Genomic DNA, 24,158 nt, shown 5'->3' with positions numbered 1-24,158 from the left:
AGAAACTTACAATAGACCCTGAGTATAAATGTGTAGCACAACTAATACTAACACAGAGGTAACACCTATGATCAAGAATTAGGATGTGAAAAACAGCTACTTTGTAACCATCACCTTTAATCTTTTATACTTCATCATCACTGTCATTCTTATGAATCAGGCATTTGACCAAATGTAACTTGTTGTCAGTTGTCCAAAACCCTGAAATGTTTTAGTTGTCTGTTTATATATTGTCCCAATGCTTATTGGAGTGTACATAATACCTGCAGACTTGTTGGATGCTGTTGATGTGAGGATTCGTTTTCTTCCCTTTGGGGCAATTAGGTTAGTAGGCTTGTAAAAGTGGAACTGTTCTTGCAAACCAGCTGTTTGTACAGGCCTGTACCCTTTGGGTAGTACAGTACATACAGTAGAGCTAATGACATTTTTTTTTTTTTTTTACTGTATGTTTTTTGCCTATTCCCCTCTCTGTCCGCTACAGGAGAAGCCATTGCTACAGGTATTGTCATTAATGGCTAATCCCATGCCAAACAATTCATGTGACAGCTGCAAGGGTACTGTGAAGCACAAAGAGTACATTACAACAAGGGCCATATTCAAGCATTTACCACTGTGCTAAGTTTGCACCCTTTTTGTAAAATGAAAAACAAACTGCTAATACTACAGAACTAGCAAAAAACAACAATAACTTTAACACTTTACTTTTAAATGATCCTTTTATTCTTTGTTGGTTTATTGATCCTACTATAAATGTCTTGCTTTATGAATACAGATGCCAATGGTAGCAGTCATTATGATCCTTATAAACTATATAACTCTCTTCTCCCTCAACTGTCTGTCTGCCCAAGTAATTCTTCCCTTGGAAACCAAAATTTTGTAGAGGGTTGAGAACAAGATACATCTTTTGCTGTAAGTCATGTACAGTATGGGTCATTGCATGCCAAAAAAGAAAATCCCGACCCATTAACCTGGGTCAGTACCTCAGAATGTGACAATTAGTTCATCATACAGCTTGTTAATTAGTGCATCATATTATAATGCCCAAATCAGTTTCCTAACTGCATTATTCTTAGGTATCTGGAGTTTTCACTGAACCCATGCACGTGCATAATGCTGAAAATGACAAGATTAAATGGTAGTCACCTGTGAATGGTCTTAAGCATATGGATCATATTTTGGAAGTTTAACAATGACATCGGGTAGGGTGACACAGGTACAATATAAGATTACATTATGAAATGTGTGTATCTTGCATGAAAAATCACTGTGTACCATCTCTTGTCTTCCTTCACAGTACCATACTGTGGCTGGGCAAAGTTGTCCTGCCCCTTTAATGGAAGAGGCCATGTGATTGGCAACCATTCTGGCTCTGGAGTGGAGCTACAGACCAGAGCTGGAATGGCCGCCAATTAAACACACATGATCCCAATCACCAAATGGGGGATTATATAATTAATTGTTTAATTGGCCCAGGTAGCCAATATAAAGCGGGCCATGCTGCAGCATGGGAAAAAGGGAGAACAAAGGAGAAACACTGAAGTGTTGGGGCTGTGTGTTTGCTGTTTCGATGACTGTGAGTTTTGTATGTTTAGTTTAAGACATTTCTGTTTTGTTTAAATCTTTGTTTTGGCCATTGTGCCCTTTATTTTGCCGTGTGGTGTTTTCTTTGTTTTATTTATGTTTTGGTTTATTAAAAATAAAACCCCCATTTGCTAAAATACTCTGCCTCTGAGTCTTGAGAACACCGGTATCTGCGGCCATCTTGTCACACATACCCAGTGCCAAATGTACTTATTCAATGGTCACTCTATAATGACTATGTTATGAACTAGTGAACTTATGGCAAGGGGTCAGAACACTGTTGTGATTTTCTGAATGTTTCCAATGAGCTACATCAAAGGTACCAGCAGTGTATCTGTAGTGCTATAGTGGAAATACATATATCCTGAATTAAAAAGTGAAGAACCGGAAGATTCTTAGCACTAGCAATAAAAGAGACCACTTATGATGCTAATAAAGCTTAATAAGAGGCACGAAAATAGATTGTAAAGCATTACCATTAGTAAGAATGCCTTTATTGTTTTTTTTTTGTTTGATTTTTTAATTTTACAATTCATACATTAGTTTATTGTGGATTGGACAACTTGTTACATAAGGGTTGGATTCTTACTCCTACAATTAATTTTTGAAACCACAATTGGGATATTTAATAGCAACATCAGTCACATTTAAAATGAAATGCTAACACAGATGTGATTAACAAGTAAATTAATGCCACAATCACATATAAAAAGGTGTAGATGTTAATTCAAGTTAACTAGGGAGCAGCTGGTCTCTGTAGAACAAAGAACCTGCCTCACTTGCTTAAACATAAAATGGAAATAAAATCAAAATGAATTGCTACTGTATCTCCAGACTACAATAGTAACACTGCTGAGTAATTGTGAATACATCACATTTGTAACCATTTGTATTGGGATGTACTATTACAATAACATAGATAGTGTGTTAAAATATGGCATTGTTACTTACATGGCAACATTGTAACAATGGCTCATACAAGCAGTCATTTGTGCTACTATTCCCAAGTAATGAATGCATTGTCATTACAAAATCTCTTGGCAAAGGGCATCAACTGGAATGTTAATAGGGTTCAGTCAGGGCTTATACCTGGGGCAATAACAATAACACAAGCAGATAGCCAATAATGGGTTACCTTTTCATTCAGTAAATTGCTTTAACATTTCAGTGTAATTGACAGGTTTGCTTGCATACAAAAGCTGACTGCTTTAGTAACTATAGCACACCACAATAATCTTATAACAGATCAATTTTAAGATTGTTCCAGATAATCTGGTTTATGTTCAATGTGCATAATTTAACCTCTTTACCTCTGGACACATTTATTTTCTGTACCTGCCCTGTGTCTCAGCTGTCCGTTTCCAATACAGGCTGCAGCACACTCCTGCAGGATTTTACAGGAGAATGTTTCGCAAAATGGAATACAAAGAAAGCATTATTTATGTAAATCTGTTCAGCAGCAGCGCTGCGATCTGAGTTAGTTAGTATAGCTGGTAACATTCCGCGCGCAGAGTGGAACATTAAATTTGACCTAAATTTAACGTATTGTCTGTTTTGTTTTTTTTGTTTTGTTTTGTTTTGTTTTTAGCATAGGCAACTGCTTCAATTTGCAGTGAAAAAAGGCAGGTGACAGCGCCAAGTGAGTACAGTACAGGTGAAGGTCCTGGGGGACCTGTTTGATGGTACGTTACTGTACTGTTTGCGTTGGTATACTATATTAGTCGTCTGGTTTTGCACAATTTGTTTTATACGAAAAAACGTATAAAGTATGTAACATATTACAACTGTTTCTGGTCATAAGTAAATCTGCAGCTCTTTAATCAGGTAGTGCAATAGTGTGAGGCACATTTTGAAATGGCGCTGGGGCTTTAGAGGTTACGTCCCAGCACGAGCGACCTGCGCCCCGCCCCTTTCCTCTGGGAATGCTGGGATGTTTACATTACTGGCACTGAGCAGAAATGGGGAGCATCTGAGAAACAGTCCTTAAAACAAACCAAAACTTTCCCACTAACTGCGGAAGTCCACACGTTAACATTTGTTTGCCCGAATGGTAGCCTGCCACGCAGGAGCGGCCCACAAACTTAACCGCAGCCCTTGAAAAGTAAGAGAAAGAGAGCCGCCATCATCAAGACACTGCAGTGAGAACCAAGGCACTTCCTGGTAAGAAATCCAGACAAACTTGTTGGTGTTAAATATGCTTTGCACGATCGGCTTCTTAATAAAGCTTTTAATATGTTTTAACAGATGCCCGTTACAAAAAAAAAGTGGCGAGGGCTAAATGTCGTAAAAGTTAAGCAAATATTAAACCGCCCCAGTCGTTTTTTTTTTTTTTTTTTCTTAAGTATGGGTTGCCTTATTTACTGTCATGGACTCCACACTGTAACCAAGAGAAACTGACCAACACAGGTACTGTAGTTGATTGCAGAAAATAAACTTGACAATTTAAGTCCCACCCACACTTTAGATCAATTTTTTCCCTCCCAAGTACAGATTGCTTCATTAGCTGTCAGTAAATTATTCTTGTGCTGCTGAGGCGACCCTGGTGAAAGCAAGTGAGTATCACTAGTTTGTTAGTTTATTTACAGGCCATATGAATGTAAACGTTATGTACAACAACATGTGTTTGTTAATGACCCTAGAAATACCTCGATTGGTCATAAAATAGTCTACAGTAACCAATCAGATGTTAGTTACATTCAATCACAGTTTTCTTTGTTTTTGAATGGCATCTTGCAGTCGCCTTTTTTGTCGACCGTACTCCAGTTGTGTACGATGAAGTAGGCTACTTTTAAAAATATTGTTGTAACTAACAAGCTAAGCTTGGTCATGTTCTGTTATAAATGCTTCTCTGCAATTCGAGCAATGCCCGTGACTCATTCTTATATTTGTTTATTTGAAAATACGGCCCCACAAATAGAGGCATGAAACCAGATTCTTGGTGATAATATAGGCTACACGTACACCTGGTAACTACCCACCCCTAGGAAACAAGGCGAAGACATTCTCAAGTTTTTTCACGTTAAGTAAGGTGTTGCAATAAGATAGACTGGTTGTGCTGAAACAGCTATATATTTACCGTACTAAGGAAAACATATACAGTACGTACTAGTAAAATTACATCTCCAGTAAGATTTGAATTTGAATCACTACATGTGAGATTTGTGATTTAAATTACCAAACGAACTTTGTCGTATTTCCCCAGTACAGTACAATACTGTAATCAGGATGTTTACAGGCCATAGCTGTTCCAAATGCCCGAAAGTGGCACTGCCTCTGTTTAATTTCTAGACTGATTTGACACATCAGTATGATTGTGTGATGTAATCTTGGTATTTTTTAATGTAATTGTGCAGGGACTGTTAACGTTAGGAGTGTTAGTTAACCAGTTTTATAGTCCCAGAATATCCAACTCTCAAATGCCTGTTGGGGTTGTGATGTCTTTTAATAATAAATAAACAAATAATCTGATAATCTGGCAGGATTTTGACAACCACCCCAGGAAGATTTTAACATATACATGTTGGTTTCACCTGTGACCCTGCCTATTTGAATAAAATTTGTAAGTGCATACTTTACAGTAGAGCTTATGGGTCTTTTTAGATTTAACACATGCTGTGTGTTTTATTCACCTCTCGTTCAGTATTGAGGAGTTCTTCATACCCACTGTTCAACATGGAGGAGAAGAATGATGTGTTATGAAATGTTTAACAGTATGAACAAATATTCTAAATGAAATGTTGAATTGAACAACGCAAGGGCATTGAAAGATAAGAACATAGAAACGGTAGCATCTAGCCCTATTTTATTTTTTTAAAGATAAGAATTGTTTAACAAAAAAATAAATTCCATAGAAATACCTCAGTTGAAACTACTGCTGACCTGAGTGATCAATTCCATTATAGCAAAACATTTTATTTTCATACTTTTTCTGAAAACTTCACCTGGTTGAATTAATTGGAATTGTACTCAGTTTAGACAGTGGGCTGGCTGAGTCTGTACTGAGCCACAAGAATCTACTGGCCACAGTAGGGGGGCCTTGGTATTCTTAATCACTAGGAAACAAACAGGCCATAGGAAGCTGCAGGAAGCACTATGTTGTTTCAGAAGTCATGCCAAGTTGGACTATGAGACCTTTACCCGTGGTTGCGGCCAGTGTATAAAAATATTTTACAGATGTCGCAAGCATGGCCGGGAAGCCAGCAGGATATGTTGCTGTTCTCAGGGAGGTTTGGTTTAAGCTTGAGCAAGCGAAGGAGAAGAAAAACGTGCGGGTGCTGAACATCCTGGCATGCTATCTGGGTAGGAGCCAGATTCATTGACAGTTTAACAGTGAATATTTTACAGTATGTGCTATCCTGGAATGCTGCACATTGTAAACCGGGCGAGTACTTTAAACCCTATTTATTGCATTTGTAAAACCTGTAAAATATGCATCTTAAATCTATCTACTAGGAAATGGCAGATTACATTAGTCTTGTATCTCTATAAAAACCCAGATGAAAGGGTGCTGTTTCTTGTGCAAGGATGCAAGTCACGTAATTCCCCTTTGGGATTACCCTGATTTGGTTTTGTGTCTTCCTGTCATGCTGTGTGTTAAAGAACTATATTGATTTTGGATTAAAAAAAAAAAAAAAAAAAATGGTCAAAAACACATTTTGGAATGGAAATACAGTAACTGCATTTCTTGTAGGGAAATTTTTATATGCAAGTTGCTATATTTAAACTTGTAACAAAAAAAAGGTGTGTATTGTGTAGCATTATTATGCGATTGAGTAGGCTTGTATGAGAAGAGGAAAATATAAAGAGCAAGAATGTAAAAGTGATGCAGCAGAGGGTGCTGTATGTGGAGTTGAACTTTAGCAAGGCATACTGTATACAGTAAGAGGAGTTCATGTGTCATGACTGTGTTGCTTGTTATGAGCTATTGGGGAAACTGTATCCAAAATCTATGGCTGTTTGACTATACACCTTGGAACACACAACTACACAGTTACGGTACAAATTTAAGAAAGAATGTCTTCAGTCAAAACTTCCTATTTATTACCAGTATACATCTTATCTCAAACATGCTATATGTTTAAAAAAAAAAAAAAAAGATTGCAGTGCAACAAATACATGTTGGCCTTTACTAAGATTTTTTCTGTTTGTTTTTTTTAATATAAGTTGCAAAGTTTCAGTAAATCCTTCCTAGTTCTATTCAGACAGGACCATAACCATCTTTAAAACTTGAGACAGTTTAATGGTATGGTAGTGAAATTAGGCCTACCAAGGGACTAGCATGTGAATAAAATGTCATCACAATCATGATTATGCAGAAAAATAATTTTACAACAATGCACGCTGTAGAATGTTGTAACGCTAGCTCTGCAGTTTTTCTTATACCCACTGAAATTACAAAAAATGGCTTGCTTGCTGTTCTTTTAACACTGGTAGCAGGTACAGTAGCAAACCAGTTTTTTATGAACAGAATTGGATTTACTTGGAAACCGGAAATATGATTATTACTGTCACTGAATGGTTTCCTGTAAGCCTGTGATGGTTATTTAAAAAAGGAAATACTCTTCAGAACAACAATATAGGGATTTCCTTGCTTGTAGTACTGTCTATACTGTACAGTATTAAGTTTTTATTATTGATATTCTTAGTAAGTCTTGCCTTGACTCGATGCCTCACCTTTATCATCATAGATAGGTGTCAATGCAGAATCTGAAATACACTAATAAGATGCTGCTACAGTACTGTGCAGTATATTCAATATGTTTTTAGGCTGTTGCAGTGAAAAATCAAATACGGTATGTGATGTATTAATTTTAAATCAGACAGTTAACTGATGGTTTTGTGAGGCACGTGGTGTACTGTAGTAACCCACAGTGCATTCTGACACCTACTTTCATTAAGTCAGTCACACCAAACATTGAATAGAAGAAGATTATTGGAATCATGTAAAGGTTTTATGAAAGGGAGCTGATCATCAGACCACGAAATTATTCTTCTTGTTGTTGCTATGCCTTCAGGGGAGTCTTTATTCCTCAAGAGTTAAAAGTAAACTCCCTACAGGCATAAATGGGATATATGGTTCCCTCCAGTGACGCTGTGATCTGCTTATTATCCGATTTTGCTTAAAATGCACTGTTGCCTGCAATTTGAATTGCTCATGGCTTAATATAACTTAGCAGGACTGCATGTATTGTATTGTCTTATTCTGTTGCATGCAAAGGTGATAAAGCACACTGGCGGTCAGCGGCATGCGTAATAAAAATGCCTTCATTAGACCATATGTAAATGAATGATGGTGAACCAACTCGCCAGTGTTGCCAGAATCCAGGGTGTGTTGCTGATTAAATTAGAACAGTATGGAGCAGCTTCAGGGCACGGAGTGTAAGTGATGCAGAAAGGAAAATAAATATGTATCCAATGGCACGTGGGCCTATATGGTATTCTACATAATATATACAGAAAAGGAAATTCCAGAAAAGGTAGCAAAGTGCAAAGAAGAATGAAGTATGGATATTTATAAAGCATACTATATTTATACTATGCTAATTACATACTGTATTTCTAATAGTCATTCTTTTTTTGTATAGTCTGTGTACATTGTTGACGTGCTGTTATTAATATAAATTAAATCTCAATATTCTGCTGACAGAATATGTAACACTGTAATTAAAAAAAAGGTATTTATTTAATTTGACCTTTCTATATTTATTTATTTATTTATTTATTTATTTATTACAATTGGCACTGCAGTGCACAGTTTGGGAAGCCAATTTTTAGAATGTGCACTGCCGTTGTTTTGATTACGGGATCGCCTGTGAACAGGTAAGATTTGCTGTGGCAACCAAAGTTCTGACTTTGGAAAAATCAGTTGCTGAATGAATATAAGTAGAGCGTGTCTTTCAGGCAAGATCATTTAAGTCAGCTTTAATAATATTTGTCTAACCTTTTTTTCTATTTATTATAAGAAGTTTTATTGTAAAATATAACACGGTTAGAAACTAACAATATTGTGCTACTAGTCCAAAGGACTAGTACCTTTTGAAACTTTGTAGTCCTGATGTAAGCTTACTAGTCCTTATGTGAAGTGCCTAAGTTGGAATCAACAATAACAGTTGGGGTCCCTAAAAATAGGCTTAGATTTTGTTTTGCTAAAAAAATAAACACCGTTATAAATTTTAGATTTACATTTTTTTTTTTAACAAAGAACCTTCGTAAACCCTCATACAGATCGATCAATAACCTGTTTGCACCTTGTTACTGAGCGACTACGTACACACACAGGCTAAATGCGGTTGTGAGTTCACCTTTTGCTCTTAGTACGGTGTGTATACACACACAGTTAGGTTACAAAGGGCAGCGACGATTGCACGAGTTAATCCTTTCCAGAGCAAGTATCGAGTGCGGTTATTAATACAGTTTGGTTAGTTAGTGCGCACTAACTGTGTGTGTATTACAACCACAGTAACACAACCGTTGGTGCTCAGTGGATTTCTGCACAACTAATGATGTCATTGTTTATCAGACATTTCCGTGTGATAAACCGGGCTAATATATATATTAGGACTGATTTGGGCCAGCCCTACCCAATATAAATCTGACTAACTTTGGCCCTTACCATCAGAGTGAAGCTGTCAGCACACAGGTTTTAGAGGCACATCATGCCACGAACAAAAGAAATTCCTGAAGACCTCCGGAAAAAAGTTGTTGATGCCTATCAGTCTGAAAAGAGTTACAAAGCCATTTCTAAGGCTCTGGGGCTCCACCGAACCACAGTCAGAGCCATATTGTCTAAATGGAGAAAGTCTGGGACAGTAGTGAATCTTCCCAGGAGTGGCCATCATGCCAAAATCTCTCCAAGAGCAAGGCGTAAAATCGTCCAGGAAGTCACAATGAACCCTAGAACAACATCCAGGGATCTGCAGGCCTCTCGCCTCGGCTAAGGTCAGTGTTCATGACTCCACTATCAGAAAGACACTGGGCAAAAATGGGATTCATGGCAGAGTAGCAAGGCGGAAACCATTGCTCACTAAGAAGAACATGAATGCTTGTCTCAAGTTTGCCAAAAAGCACCTGGATGATCCTCAAGAGTTCTGGAACAATGTTCTGTGGACAGATGAGTCAAAAGTGGAACTTTTTGGCCAACATGGGCCCCGTTATGTCTGGCGAAAACCAAACACTGCATTCCACAGTAAGAACCTCATACCAACGGTCAAGCATGGTGGTAGTGTCATGGTTTGGGGATGCTTTGCTGCATCAGGACCTGGACGCCTTGCCATCATTGAAGGAACCATGAATTCTGCTCTGTATGAGAGAATTCTACAGGAGAATGTCAGGCCATCCGTCCCGTGAGCTGAAGCTGAAGCGCAGCTGGGTCATGCAGCAAGACAATGATCTGAAACACAGAAGCAAGTCTACATCAGAATGGTTGAAGAACAAGAAATTTAAAGTTTTGGAGTGGCCTAGTCAAAGTCCAGACCTAAACCCCATTGAGATGTTGTGGCAGGACCTGAAACGAGCAGTTCATGCTCGAAAACCCACAAATGTCACTGAATTGAAGCAGTTCTGCATGGAGGAGTGGGCCAAAATTCCTCCACGGCACTGTGAGAGACTAATCAATAACTACAGGAAGCGTTTGGTTGCAGTTATTGCTGCTAAAGGTGGCATAACCAGTTATTGAGTCTAAGGGGGCGATTTTACTTTTTCACACGGGGGCATTGGGTGTTGCATAACTTTCTTTAATAAATAAATGAAATATGTATCAAATTTGTGTGTTTGTTCACTCGGGGTCCCTTTTATCTAATATTAGGTTTTGGTTGAAGATCTGATAACATTCAGTGTCAAAAATATGCAAAAATGCAGAAAATCAGACAGGGCAAATACTTTTTCACGGCACTGTATAGATGTGCCTGATGAGTCGAGTTGATTTTGTAATATTGATGAATAGTAAATTCATAACAATGGTACCGGTAAATAGTGCATACATATAATATACTTTTTTTTTTTATTTAATCAAAGTACATTGTAGAATATATTGTTGTAAAAACCACCGATACCAAACGTCTCATCTGTGTGTTTTGGCACTTCAGAAAATGTCTCAGTAAATGACCACGACACTTATACGACTCCTTGGACATGCGTACATTTTTAATTCAGTTATTTGGAAACCACTCAAGTCGTTCCTGGTCGGAAGATCATCTCTGCTGGTTTTGCAGAAAAGAGCAGAGCTGTGCTTGATGAGCTCTCAATCGATTACGTACAGTACCGTTTTCCAAAAGCATTAACAAAAACGCAGCCTCCATGTTCTCGCACAAAACCTCGTGCTCGGCATGTAATGATGGCCCGAGTTCATTGGTTTGTTTAAACAGGGAGTCACTGACTTCAGTAATGAACGGTACAATAAACGGCCGCAGCGAGTGCCGTTTGTAAATACGTTGTCAAGCCAACTGCAGTATGTGTGTACGTAACTTACACTGTGTTGAGAAACTGACACTGACAGTACCAGATGGGAAATTCTCTCAGCTTTGTCACCTTGCCGACCATGAAGCTATGCCTGAAATTGACACTGATGACACAAATGCAGTGTTTATTTTATTGTTCATTTACATTTCTTGCTATTTACATAAAATGCTGACTGGCTATGAATTACTATCTACAATAATTAATATACTCATGTACACAAGTTCCAATTTAAAGACAGTACGTTTCACTGTAGCCCTCGGGATGAAATTGTTAGGTGGCTTTTTTTTTTTTTTTTTTTTTTTAATTAGTAGTGGGAGAACCGCTTCAGCAAGTGCAGTAGAATCTGCCAGAATTGACGGACGCTGAATCTACTATAGATACAAATGAGAGCATTACAAATACAAAAGAAAAAAAACAAGGAAAACGCAGATCTTTTCAACAATGCTGGGAGATTTTGTATAAATTAATTTTATATTTAAATGCTGCAATAACAGTTGTGCTTGTGAAGCATCCACACTATAATTTGACAGAACAGGTGATTTATTTGCACTATGCAGGACCTTATTTTCCCCAGTTGGTGCTTGAGCCCCGAAGCGCTCGCACAATCGCCTGTGCTCCTATTAGGAGTGATTTAAAGCTTGGTTTTTAAACAAACTGCTTATTGCTCACCAGTACTGTATTGGTATAAGAAGTGTGTTTTTAAAAAAGTAATTTCAGCTTCCAATCACTTAAAATATGCTGACAATAATGTAAACAACACCAAGCTACAGACAAAGAGTCCCAAGCTTTAAACGTGTTACTGTTTATAGATAAGAACTCAACTTTATTATGAAAACATTGTGTTATGTTTTAAGCAACATACTATGATATTGTTCATTATGGTAATTGTTTGTTTATTAGTTTTAAAGTGTTTAGTAAAACGTAGCCTATTGTTTGACCTCCGTTGGTACAACCGCCCCCCTTTGCTAATGACATCTTAAGTCAGGGTCGTAACCCAGTATACATCTCCACATTTTTGTAAAATGACTATACACTTACTTCAAAAGATGCAACGTGTTTCAGTCAATTCAAATGATAAACTTTGAATCCCGTGCAGAGGGAGAACACAAATGTAAAATGTTATTAAGTGGGGTTGGCATTGCAGGGGAGATGAAGGGAGGTTTCAGTTCTGAGTGACTGTTTTCTAAGCATTATTTGTGAATGCTTGCTACACCCCGTTAAAAAATTGACTTCCCTGCCTTTTTTTAAAACAAGACTGAATGTGAGACTATATGTGTACATTTGTTTTAAGTACTCGCCCAGAGAACTACTGAGACGCAGACATCAACTAGCGAGCGTGAGTTTCTAACCCTGATATAACATTACCTGTAATGCAACTACTGTACTGGGTTGAAAAAGATGAACAACATGTTTTTGTATCAATTCGTATAGTGTTATCTCTGCTTTTCTGTTCATTGAAAATAAAGGGCAAGCGCTGCAATTGTAGACAATTAACAGGATGTTTGTGTGTCATACTTGTGTATTAGCAGGACCTACTGCATGCATATTAATTGCCATTACATGGTGTCTAATGAAAGATTAATCAACTGGTTTTTGAAAATGTATTCTTGAAAACACCTTTAGAAATTACAACATAACAAAGGCTTGCAACCCAAGTACATGGGTTTATAATAAGAGATGGTCTGAAGCAGCTTTATACAGATAATGTGGTGATCCTTTAGTGGTGTGCCAAGTCTTCTAAGCAGACTCTAGTCAAAAGAGGAGATACAAAAAAAAATAAAGTGACAGCTGCATGTACTTGAGTATTTGTTAATGCAGTAGGCATTTGTGTGGGTTGCTTCAATGAGAAGGAAAAAAAAATACAAGAGCAGGACAGGCATGATGGTAGGCTTACACAACTATCCAGCGTTCCTTTCAAATTAAGATGGAAACTTAAGAGAGAATACTCAAGGGTACTATAAAAGCCTATTCTGTGTGTTTTGATTAGAATAACATGCAGTAGTTACAATATACATATTGAATATGCATCATATCTGCTTTTATGGTTCAGTGGTTTCTAAAAATATTTTCTCATAGATAATCCTTAATGCTGCCCAAGATTTAATAAAAAAGACCAAGCACTTGCTATACCTGGAAGATTGATATCCCATGAAGTAAAGATCTGGGGCACAGAATTGCATGGGTGATGGTTAGATGCTTGTGTACCAGCTGATTTAGTCTTTTCAAATAATGAAGACAGAATAACTAAAGCAGAGGTCAGAGAGCCATTGGCAAACTCAGACCACAACATGGTCTCATTTGAAGTATTTTTTAAAATCCCAAAAGTAATGACTAAAGCTAAGGTTTACAATTTTAGAAAAGCAAATTATGAAGGTATGAAACAGAGACTAACAGAAGTAGATTGGAGTAAAATAGAGAAAACATCCACAGAAAAAGGATGGCTGTTTTTTTAAAAATGTAGTACTAGAGGCGCAAAACAATTACATCCCAAAAGTAGACCAATCTAAAACAAAATGGCCAAAATGGTTTAATAGATCAATTAAAAAAAAATATTCAGCGAAAAAAGGCACTTTACAGAGTGTTTTAAAGGGACCAAAAACAAAGTACACAGAAAGAGTACTTGGAACTGCAAACACAAGTCAAAAAGAAATTAGAAAGACCAAGAGAGAGATAGAAATCAATATTGCTAAAGGGGCTAAAACCAATTCCAAAATGTTTTTTCCAATATTATAACAGCAAGAGAACATTCAAGAGGAGGTTCAATGTCTAAGAGACACAAATGGCAAAATCATAGATGAAGAAAAAAAAAATAGCAAATGTATTAAATGATTACTTTTCATAAGTTTTTACAAAGGAGGACACGGACAACATGCCCCACATGTCGACCTGTTCCTATCCAATTTTAACTAGGACTAGGAGCTCTTAAAATAAACAAATCCCCTGTGCCGGATGAGATCCTCCCAATAGTACTCAAAGAAATGAAAGAAGTTATTTACAAACCTGTAACCAAGATCATGCAACAGTCTCTTGACACGGGTTGTACCGACAGACTGGAAAATAGCAAACGTAATACCCTTCCACAAAAAGGGAGACAAAACCGAACCAGGTAACTACAGACCAATAAGCCTGACTTCTGTTATATGTAAACTTATGGAAACTATAAGATGATCTAAAATGAAAAATTACCTATATGGCAACAATATCCTGTGAGATAGTCGGCATGGTTTTAGGAAAGGGAGATCGTGTCTAACTAACCTGCTTGACTTTTTTGAGGATGCAACATTGACAATGGATAATTGCAAAGCATACGACATAAAAGATTAATTCTCAAACTGAATGCAGTAGGGATTCATGGTTAACATGTAGAAAACAGAAAGTACTGATGAGAGGAGAAACCTCAAAATGGAGCGACGTAACCAGTGGTGTACCACAGGGATCAGTATTAGGTCCTCTGCTATTCCTAATCTACATTAATGATTTAGATTCTGGTATAGTAAGCAAACTTGTTAAATTTGCAGACGACACAAAAATAGGAGGAGTGGCAAACACTGTTGCAGCAGCAAAGGTCATTCAAAATGATCTAGACAGCATTCAGAACTGGGCAGACACATGGCAAATGACATTTAATAGAGAAAAGTGTAAGGTACTGAACGCAGGCAATAAAAATGTGCATTATTAATATCATATGGGAGATACTGAAATTGAAGAAGGAATCTTTGAAAAAGACCTAGGAGTTTATGTTGACTCAGAAATGTCTTCATCTAGACAATGTGGGGAAGCTATAAAAAAGGCCAACAAGATGCTCGGATATATTGTGAGAAGTGTTGAATTTAAATCAAGGGAAGTAATGTTAAAACTTTACAATGCATTAGTAAGACCTCACCTAGAATATTGTGTTCAGTTCTGGTCACCTCATTACAAAAAGGATATTGCTGCTCTAGAAAGAGTGCAAAGAAGAGCAGCCAGAATTACCCCGGGTTTAAAGGCATGTCGTATGCAGACAGGCTAAAAGAATTGAATCTATTCAGTCTTGAACAAAGAAGACTATGCGGCGATCTGATTCAAACATTCAGAATCCTAAAAGATACAGACAATGTCGACCCAGGGGACTTTTTTTGACCTCAAAAAAGAAACAAGGGGTCTGTGTGGGTCTGGAACCAACTCCCCAGTAATGTTGTTGAAGCTGACACCCTGGGATCCTTCAAGAAGCTGCTTGATCAGATTCTGGGATCAATAAGCTACTAACAACCAAACGAGCAAGATGGGCTGAATGGCCTCCTCGTTTGTAAACTTTCTTATGTTCTTAAGTTCAAAACATGTTGAGGCCACAAGAAGAGTGCTTTAACCCTCTTAGTGTTTAAATATCATCTGGATGTGATGACTGAAAATGATATTGAGCCAAGTACTGTACAGTTATTACAATCAAGAAGAAAACATTAAACAGATTGATATTATCAGAGTTGCCCTTTAAGGCTTTGTTGGGCTCCATCCTTACAGGTTTGCACAAATAAACTGTGATATGTATTCTCTCTCTCTCTCTCTCTCTCTCTCTCTCTCTCTCTCTCTCTCTCTCTCTCTCTCTCATTTGCTATGCGTTATAGACCACACAGCTATTGTAGGCAGTCGTTTGTCAAACTGTCTATAACAAAGATCCGGGATAGGTCAAAAGACAATGTTTACCCAGGATTTGGTATACCAGGAATAAAGTATCCAGGTAAGAGAGAGCTTTCATTTGGATTTACCAGCCGGTAACTGGTTCACTTGGAAAGCTTTCCTCTTTGTGATGAAATCGAGCACAATGTCCTGGAATGTGTTTGGCTGTATTCCCAAGAAACATATACAAGTAATGTGTTTTGTATGTTCAAGACATTTATACCCCGTTTACACTAGCACACCCGAGCCGAGCTGGGGCAGCTTTGTGCCAGTTTGGTGCGGTTCGGATCACTTCGCTCGCGTTTACACTAGAGAAAGGCAAGCCGAGCGACTGACGTCATGCATAATGAACAATGCTGAGTAGCAAGTTGATGATGCAATACGTATGGGATGGTGGATCAAGATGTTGTGGTTGTGCTTTTTTGCATCTGTTTTATTTGATGAATAATACGGTTTAAATGCATCGAAGGATTGAATATGCAAAGAGAAGAATGCTTCTGGAAGAGTCACAGTTAGTCGGCCAGGGGTCCAGGGTGCACGTGGCAGTAGTTGATTTCAACAGTAAGCCGGAGACATCAGCAGTGGAGAGAAGGAGGAGAGGGCAGGAAGGGCAACCGGAGGAGCATCAGAGTGGTCAAGTGGTAAACTGGGTTTGTGGTGGGAGAGCATAGAATAGATGTTGTCAATTTTGTTTCCGAAAGAAAGAAGAGAAATCATGACAGGTAAGCGAGGAGAATGAATGGGAGATGGATGTGTCGGTGGCTGGATGTAGGATTTGGTCAATAGTCTTAAAGAGATTGGGAATATTCCAGTTCCTTCATGTCTACTGAAATTTTGGCATAAAGTTTTTCGTTGCGTACACTAGACGCAGTTCTCCCTAGACACTTCTGTCACACCAGAGAGTTACCAGTGCCTGTACTTCATCACCATCCCAGGCTTGCATTTTCTGTCCTTCAATATCGTTGGATTCCATCTTGTAACTGTTCCTCTGTTCTTCTTTGAATGCTGGTCGATGATGAAAACAAACGTAATGACATAGGTCGTAACCCCGCCCACTGCCCGCTTTAGCTCCGAGCCAGATTCAGATATGTTGCAGGGTTGGAGTTTCACAGTTTGGTTCTGGCTCGGCTTGGGTATTTGCTAGTGTAAATACACCCGTACCCGTACTAGTGTGCTAGTGTAAATATGGTATTAGGAACAATAATTAAATAACATCCCTTCTTGAATCCAGTGGCTCATCAGTAGACTAACTATTTTCACAATAATTAACCATACATTGGAGAATATTATCCTTTTACTATACACTCTCTCAAGCTGTTTTATAATGCATTCACAGCTGTCACTGGAATTTTGCCATTTTATAAAGGACATGATCAAATGTTTATTTCTTTTTTTCTTTAAACTGAAAAAGCTTTATATATAAACTGTAATTATGGACTCTGCACTGTAATTATGTAACCACTTTAAAAGGTGGTAACATGCATTACATTTTCTTTTGATTTTAGTTTTGTTTAATATTTAAAAACTATTAATTTATTTTCAATAAACCAGTCTGGCAGTGATTTGAAAATCTTCTTTTAATTGTATATTGAATTTGATCTGCCCTATTGTTATTGGGTTAAAATTGTGTATTTGTTTTGAAAAGTATTACATATAGTACAAACCAAGCTCAATCACTCCATAAAATACAAATTGAGCACTTTGAAAGACTTAAAACAGAAAGATGCAGTTGCTGCATTATTTTGGTTTCCTTTGAGACTCGGATAGTGTGATGCATATTTTACCATAGCTTGTTAGTGCTAGTAGTGTATTATGTTATTTCATCTTGCTGGAGGTGTGAGCTTTGTGGGTGAAACCCTGCTCCAGTACAGCTACTGCTTTGGGATTTGACTGCTGCTGATGTGCTGCTCGGCTTTGATGAAAATATAGGACCAGAGGCCAATCAGAATATACAGTAACATCCATCTCAATGCTAAATTTTCAAACAACTTTACCTAATTTCCAGAAATAAAACCGAACTCCAGTCTGTAATTAGGAATGTTGGGTCTTATTCTGGCTGCATCCCACATTAGAATTCACTGTAGCAGAGTTGTTGGTTGCAGTTGACCTTTTTGTGTTCTGGCCTGGTTTAATCATTTAACTATTTTTTTTTTTTTTTTTTCAAAACATTAATATCTTCTCAATGGTAAGGAGTAGAGTTATGTCCTTTGAAACATAAACACTTTGTGACATCTCTAAACAGTATTTCAATATGAGTACTATTTTAAAGGATAAAAGAGTGTTAATACATTAATTTCCCCTGTGTACAATATGAATTGAGGTAGCAGTCTGCTGACTTAATTTTCTACGGTGGTTAGAATTTGATTGGATTTATAGTTTTTTAAGCAATTTAAGTTATTTTTTAATGTTGTTTTCTGTTCCTTGTACATTTGAGTGTTTGAGAAGTGGTGGTTTTCTATCATGTCCCGATCAGAAAGACATACACCCATATCACAAGTCACTGTAAGAATTCTGCTCACTTGCCTGGGGATACCTGATCTCTGTGGCTGGCCTCATGGAACTGATTTTTCAGAAGGGGGAAAAAAACACAAATTACTGTACACATTCTTATAAAGTAAGAACTAACTTATGACTACTTACTGTACAATCACCTACTGAAAACAAAGATGTGCCAATGAAGATCTGGACGAAAGAGCTTTTAGAATCTAGCCCTTTCTGTTCTGCCAATGTCTCTGACCATGAACAGTTTTTGACCATGAACAGTCTGTGGTATTGCTACCTCAATTCATCATGTCCCGATTAAGTAGTTTGACCCTCCTTGCTAGATTTTAAAAGTTCTGTAATCTATATAGATAGGTGAAATGCAGTAAGCTTATTATTTCTACACAGTTAACTATTTCTATCAACCTCATTGTCATTGATGTGTTCTGGCATCCCTAATTGATTCTATTAATAAGGGTGTAAAGAAACTTGGTGAGTTGTAGATGTCAATCCAATGCCCTGGAGTTGCAGTATTTTGGCTGTTGCTGTAGATAGGTCAAGACGAGAGTAGAAGAAGCCAGCCTATAACACAAAAAAATGAAGTGTAAACAACTGTTAGTGAGGTCTTCCCCCCCCCCCCAACAATACAGTATCTTGAACGCCATTTTCAAATTTCTGTGTGGTTTAGGTGTCCTACTGCAAATCACAGAGATTTTCAGTTTTCATACTTCCCAGCCACCAGAATCTTCTTTGACTTCTAGACTGTGGTATTTACCTGGTTATGCTTTAGACCAATGAGATTAAGACTTTAGCAAGGGGGGGTGAACGAACGACATAATGAGGAATTAAAATTAGGAGGTGGAGGCATCACGCTATAGGTAGCAAGATTCTGTCACAACTGCAGTAGAGGGTGTTGTTGCCATTGCCACTAACAGCGTATTTTAGCACTGTCTTATATTGGTGACGTTCAGTCATTGAGGTAACATTAACTGTTTCAGCACTGATGAGCTCCAAAAGAGAAAAAATAACTGCACTTGACATAACCAATTACTCTTGGATATGCTCCTATATATTGTTTTTGTCTGATTTAGCTACACTGTAGTAAAAACATCCATATTCAATTTTCACGGCTACACCCTTTTTTTAATTTTTTTTTTAAGGATGCTGGTATCAATTTTGTAGTGTCTTTCTTCACAGCTGCAGATCAAAGTGACACGTGACCTTACCACCATGCTTATCACTCAGTATTCTGAGTACACTTGGTCTGTACAGGGCAAACAAAAACTTCAATCATATTCTTATTTCCTAAACAATGTAGAGATCTAGAGAGCTTTAAATCTTAGCATGCATGATATTCACACAATTAAATCCTCAACAGTCTCGTTGAGTGCTCTTTCATTAATGCAGACGTTCAATTTTGACACTTCAAAAAGCATATGGAGAAACAATTGGTAAATATTTAAAGTAATAAAAACAAGCTAAATGAAGGGACTTTAAAAAATTTGAGGAAATTGAGCCATTGTTGTACACCTCTTCAGCATTTCCAACTTTTTTATTTTGTATTATTTGTTTCACACTTTATGGAACATTGATGGGTAAAAGAAAGTATAATAGAAAATTAAGCTTCAAGTCACATACTATACATTCCAATGACATGTAATTGATTACAATAACGAACTGTGCATTCTAGAGAATATGAAATGATGGGCTGTAAGCCGGAATGTGAACATTATTTTAAATAAAATACATGTTTCTTTGTGCATGAAATGTGTACGTAATTATTATGGTACATAATTTTGTAAAAATATTGTATACTGTGTTTTATACCAGGAATGTGAATCTTAAGAGAGACTTTCTTTTTCTAAAGATATAGGCTATATTATAATCACATTTTAGCATTTTGCTCTCCAGAATCATTATTAGTATTGTACTGTTTTAATTGATCTTCAGTGCTATACAGTACTGGACACACTAGTGCTGTTAAAAATAGCAAGTTACAGAATCATTACAATTCTGATCCCTGCATAAATATTGCAGTTGGGTGTCGAATGCATCATGAAATTGGTGTTTGGATACTTGTCATTGGTTACTAGTCACAGTCTATGGTTTCATGAGGTGATTGTTCTTTAAAATATTTGTTCTGATTTATTTACAGTAAATGCATTTATTGAAAGAATGGCAGTATTGTTTCTTGTACCACAAATGTACAGCACAAAAGGTGTTTTGTTTATTTATTTTATGTGAAATGTAATCTGAAATATGAAACTGATGTTCAATAACCTCTGCAGTGTATGCAGTAACATTAGACCCAGAGATAACCAGACCTTGTAACACAGTGGAGATTTCTACACACTCTTCCTATAAACCTGTATGCTCATTTGCAGGAGTGATAACTAAGAGTTTACAGTACTATAACAAATTGACCATACAAAGTTCGTTTTGAAATGTCTTATTTTTTATTTTAAGAGGTGAAAGGGACTCCATTCCTGCCACCATGGATGAACAACCCCAAGGCCAGCAGGCTGCAGTTCCTCAGTTCCAGCCACAGGTACATTAACCTGATCTATTTATTGCAGACTGTAGGGAAATGATTTTCAAAAAGTGGCAGGAATTGAATATAAAGGCTACAGGATTCATATGATTATGTGAAATACACCAGTAATTGATCTTCAAGCAATGTGGACACAAATTCATGTTTCTGCTGTACTGGTTGGTAAAGTACTTATGGTTCCACTGAAATGATGCAAGTGTAAAATGTTAAGCTTAGAATTCACACTTGAGTTATACATGCTTCTGTTCAATCCTCATTAATAGGCTATATGTTTCCTGCAGTAAAAGTGTTTTTGGTTAAATTAGCTGTTCTGATGCTTGTAATAATAAATTATTAGCTGTTTTCCTTTATTGTTGCAAATATCCATATTATCTTCCATTGTGCTCTTGTATGTAATCTTGAATCAATGTAGAATTGTGTATTGATTGAGACTTTTGTAGTCTGACCTCTAGCTGTGTTTAGATGGTTAACATCGTTCAGTCTGTAATGTATGAATCCTGTTGAAGAAGCAGCAGCAACAGCATTCTAATAGACAGCAAAATCCAGTTATAGATTTTTCTGAAGGGCAGAATAAGGGCAAATAAATAAATAAACTAAAAAGGAATGTAATCTATTTTCTTAAAGGGTAAAACAAGTTTAAATAAAACTGCTATCAGTGGCTATGTTTACAACTTTTAGCACTCTGAATGGAGTGTTCTTTTTCTAGAATTTCGATATCCTACAGTACTATACACTTCTAGATTTTGGAAATGCGTGTTCCAAGTGTTAAACGGTTGGAGGGGTTAGGCCAGTGCCAGTTTTGTACAATTTAACATCGTTCCATGGGTGAAAAGGGACAATTCAAGGGACAAATTGAAGAATCAAGTGTACTGTAATCCTGTTGCAAGCCTTCTGTTAAGAAATGCTTATTGCACAGCTTCGGAACAAACAATGCAGGGCCAGTGAAACTCGGTATTTATTATTATTATTATTATTATTATTATTATTATTATTATTATTATTATTATTATTAATTGTATTTATTTATGTAAGTATGTATGTATGTATGTATTTATTTATTTATTTAGTTATTTTTTTAAACCAACCAGGGAAAGGACACTGTTGTTGGCACAACTTTAGCACAGCACATTAACAAATTGAGGGAACTTTAATGGAAATATTTAATGCATAATGACATTTAAGAGATAGCAAGTAAACTTGGAATATCTTTTAATATCATTATAAAGTCTTACAAAGTCATTTTAGACTGCTTTTTTAGGTTTGAATGGTAGTTTTAAGTAGATTGACCTGGATTTTTTGCAAGTTTTGACAACTTGTATAGTAACAGATTTGCTAGACTAGAAACCCTGTAGCTGGATCCACAAAACCATACAAACCGGAACATTTAATTCTGTCAATAACAGCCTTGTACATTTTTTGGGTTGTGGGAGTCGAAACATTTTATGAGATTCTGGTCTTGTTACAGAATATGAGCAATTATTTTTTGTTTGACACTTCATACACTGATATCTTTTCGGATACCACTGTGTTCCCAGATATTTATGTTTTCAGTCCTGCAGTGAGAGAAAAAAAAAAAAAAAGCTTAGTGTTTTCTACAAGATGCAATCTGTACAAATTGTGTTGTGTCGGCGAGTGACCCAGCGGTCATCAGGGATGTGCAGCTATGCTGCTCCTCATGTCAGCTCTCCACTCTAAATTGTATGACAGGACAAAGCAGCGGATGAGACAAGCTGTCACTCAGCCACGCTGCCCTTTGAAGGGAGGCCATGGGGTGAAAAGGTGCCGCAAATGGGCTGTGAAGTTTACATACACTGCCCACTGTTAAACAGATTACCTCTAATGAAGTGTCTAATGCTCAGACCAAATCAGCCTAATCCTCGCTGGCAGTTCGTCCCATGGCTGCCAAAAAAACCACCACCCTCTGGCCCTCTCTCGCCACTGAGGCCGCCAAGCACAGGGAGGTGCCCAGCGTTAATAAAGCAAGACAGTGTGCGATCTGACATGCAAATGTAGGTCATTGCATATGTAAATGTTTGATTACAAACCTGCATGCCAGAACACATTAGTGAGACTTTGCTCTCAGCGTGCGGTTGTCACACTGCTTCAGAGGCTCATGCTAACATTTGTCATCTTACCATGCAGTGAGTGAAAGTAATTCCTGGTCTTAATCTCAGAAACTGTATATAGTACAGAGCTGCTCTACATACACCCCCCTCCTCATTTTTTGGAATGCACTTTATTTCTACTAATTGGGTAACACAATTCTTGGGTTCATCTTTTTGCTGTCACCCTTAAAGCTACAAAATGTTTGTTTTAAATTGGCTGTTCATGTTGTTTTTTTATTGAAGCATAAATTATATTTATTGGGTACTGCCTATTATAACACTGAATATACAGTGCACTACAATATATAATTTGCATAGAACTAGCTGTCTGTGCCTCTTACAAATGCAGGTTACTTCAGTCTTTTTTTTCATATTCAACAAATATTGGAGAAAACAATAAATACATAGTTAATTAAGTAAATTGCTTCGACTAATTTGTTGGTACTTCTGTCTTCGGCAACTTATTTCTTGAAGGAGGCAAATTAGTTGCCCTTGGCGCTACTCACAGTAGGCTTTTGTACCTTGAACTATGTGCTGTATGAACTATTGAAAATGTATACAGTATATCATGATAGATCCTGTGGTTTGTACCTCCAGGACTATTTGTGTATGGAATTTGTTTGACTATGAATGTAGCAACATTGAATTGATGTAATGCTTGTGTTTCTAAAAGACAGTTTTTCTCACAATGTTTGGTGGCTCCAAGGGAGTCCCATGGCCATCTTTCCACTGTCACCAGTGACATGTGGCAGTCTGATATCTGTCACCTTTTGTTGCCACCGTTTTAAACAGTAAAAGGTTACAAAGAAACCTCTAAAGGTCAGTGTTTTAAATTATAACTAAAGGGCTTATCTTGAATATTACCAGAGTGCTACACGATTATTTTTTAAGGGACTTTGGGGGATTCCATGCTAACTGGCCCAACATAAGTCACTTCAAAGATAGGGATGTCCTGCTGTTTTGCTACGTTGTTGACGACACTGGGAATGAAAACAATGCTCGTTATTGTTTCTATGCGCTCTGCCTTTTAAATTAAATGTTTGAATATGGCTTTTTGTTGTCGCATAAAAAAAAGTTTGTATTGTTTAGTTTTTATTCTTCCACAGCTACTGTAGATAGATGTATTTACTGTGAAATCCAAGTATGGCTTATTGTGATAAATCCTGTTTCTACTTCATTTACAGAAGCCACTGCGGCCGGATATGGGTCACAATGCACTTGCAAATTTTCAGATTGAGAAGAAGATTGGACGAGGACAGTTTAGTGAAGTGTACAGAGCGACGTGCTTGCTAGATCACATGCCGGTAGCCCTGAAAAAAGTGCAGGTAAGA

General features: G+C 37.2%; 1 protein-coding gene across 4 annotated transcripts in view; it reads left to right on the top strand.

The window, feature by feature from the left end:
- The first annotated feature begins 3,467 nt into the window (after positions 1-3,467).
- Positions 3,468-24,158, top strand: part of LOC117400588 (serine/threonine-protein kinase Nek7) — a 57,719-nt gene continuing 37,028 nt past the window's right edge. The window contains exons 1-3 of one of the 4 annotated variants that reach the window (XM_059031786.1): positions 3,468-3,741; positions 20,638-20,719; positions 24,012-24,152. In XM_059031786.1, the coding sequence (XP_058887769.1) occupies positions 20,666-20,719; positions 24,012-24,152 (195 nt within the window). In that variant the 5' untranslated portion in view covers positions 3,468-3,741; positions 20,638-20,665. Of the gene's footprint in view, positions 3,742-4,114; positions 4,134-20,637; positions 20,720-24,011; positions 24,153-24,158 lie in introns of those variants that run through there. The other 3 variants (XM_034000777.3, XM_059031784.1, XM_059031785.1) reach the window with 3 other exon arrangements.

Source organism: Acipenser ruthenus, chromosome 10 (assembly GCF_902713425.1).
Source record: "Acipenser ruthenus chromosome 10, fAciRut3.2 maternal haplotype, whole genome shotgun sequence".
NCBI classification, from domain to species: domain Eukaryota; kingdom Metazoa; phylum Chordata; class Actinopteri; order Acipenseriformes; family Acipenseridae; genus Acipenser; species Acipenser ruthenus.
Note: the sequence above shows the minus strand (reverse complement) of the source record. Positions and strands in the feature narration are given on the sequence as shown.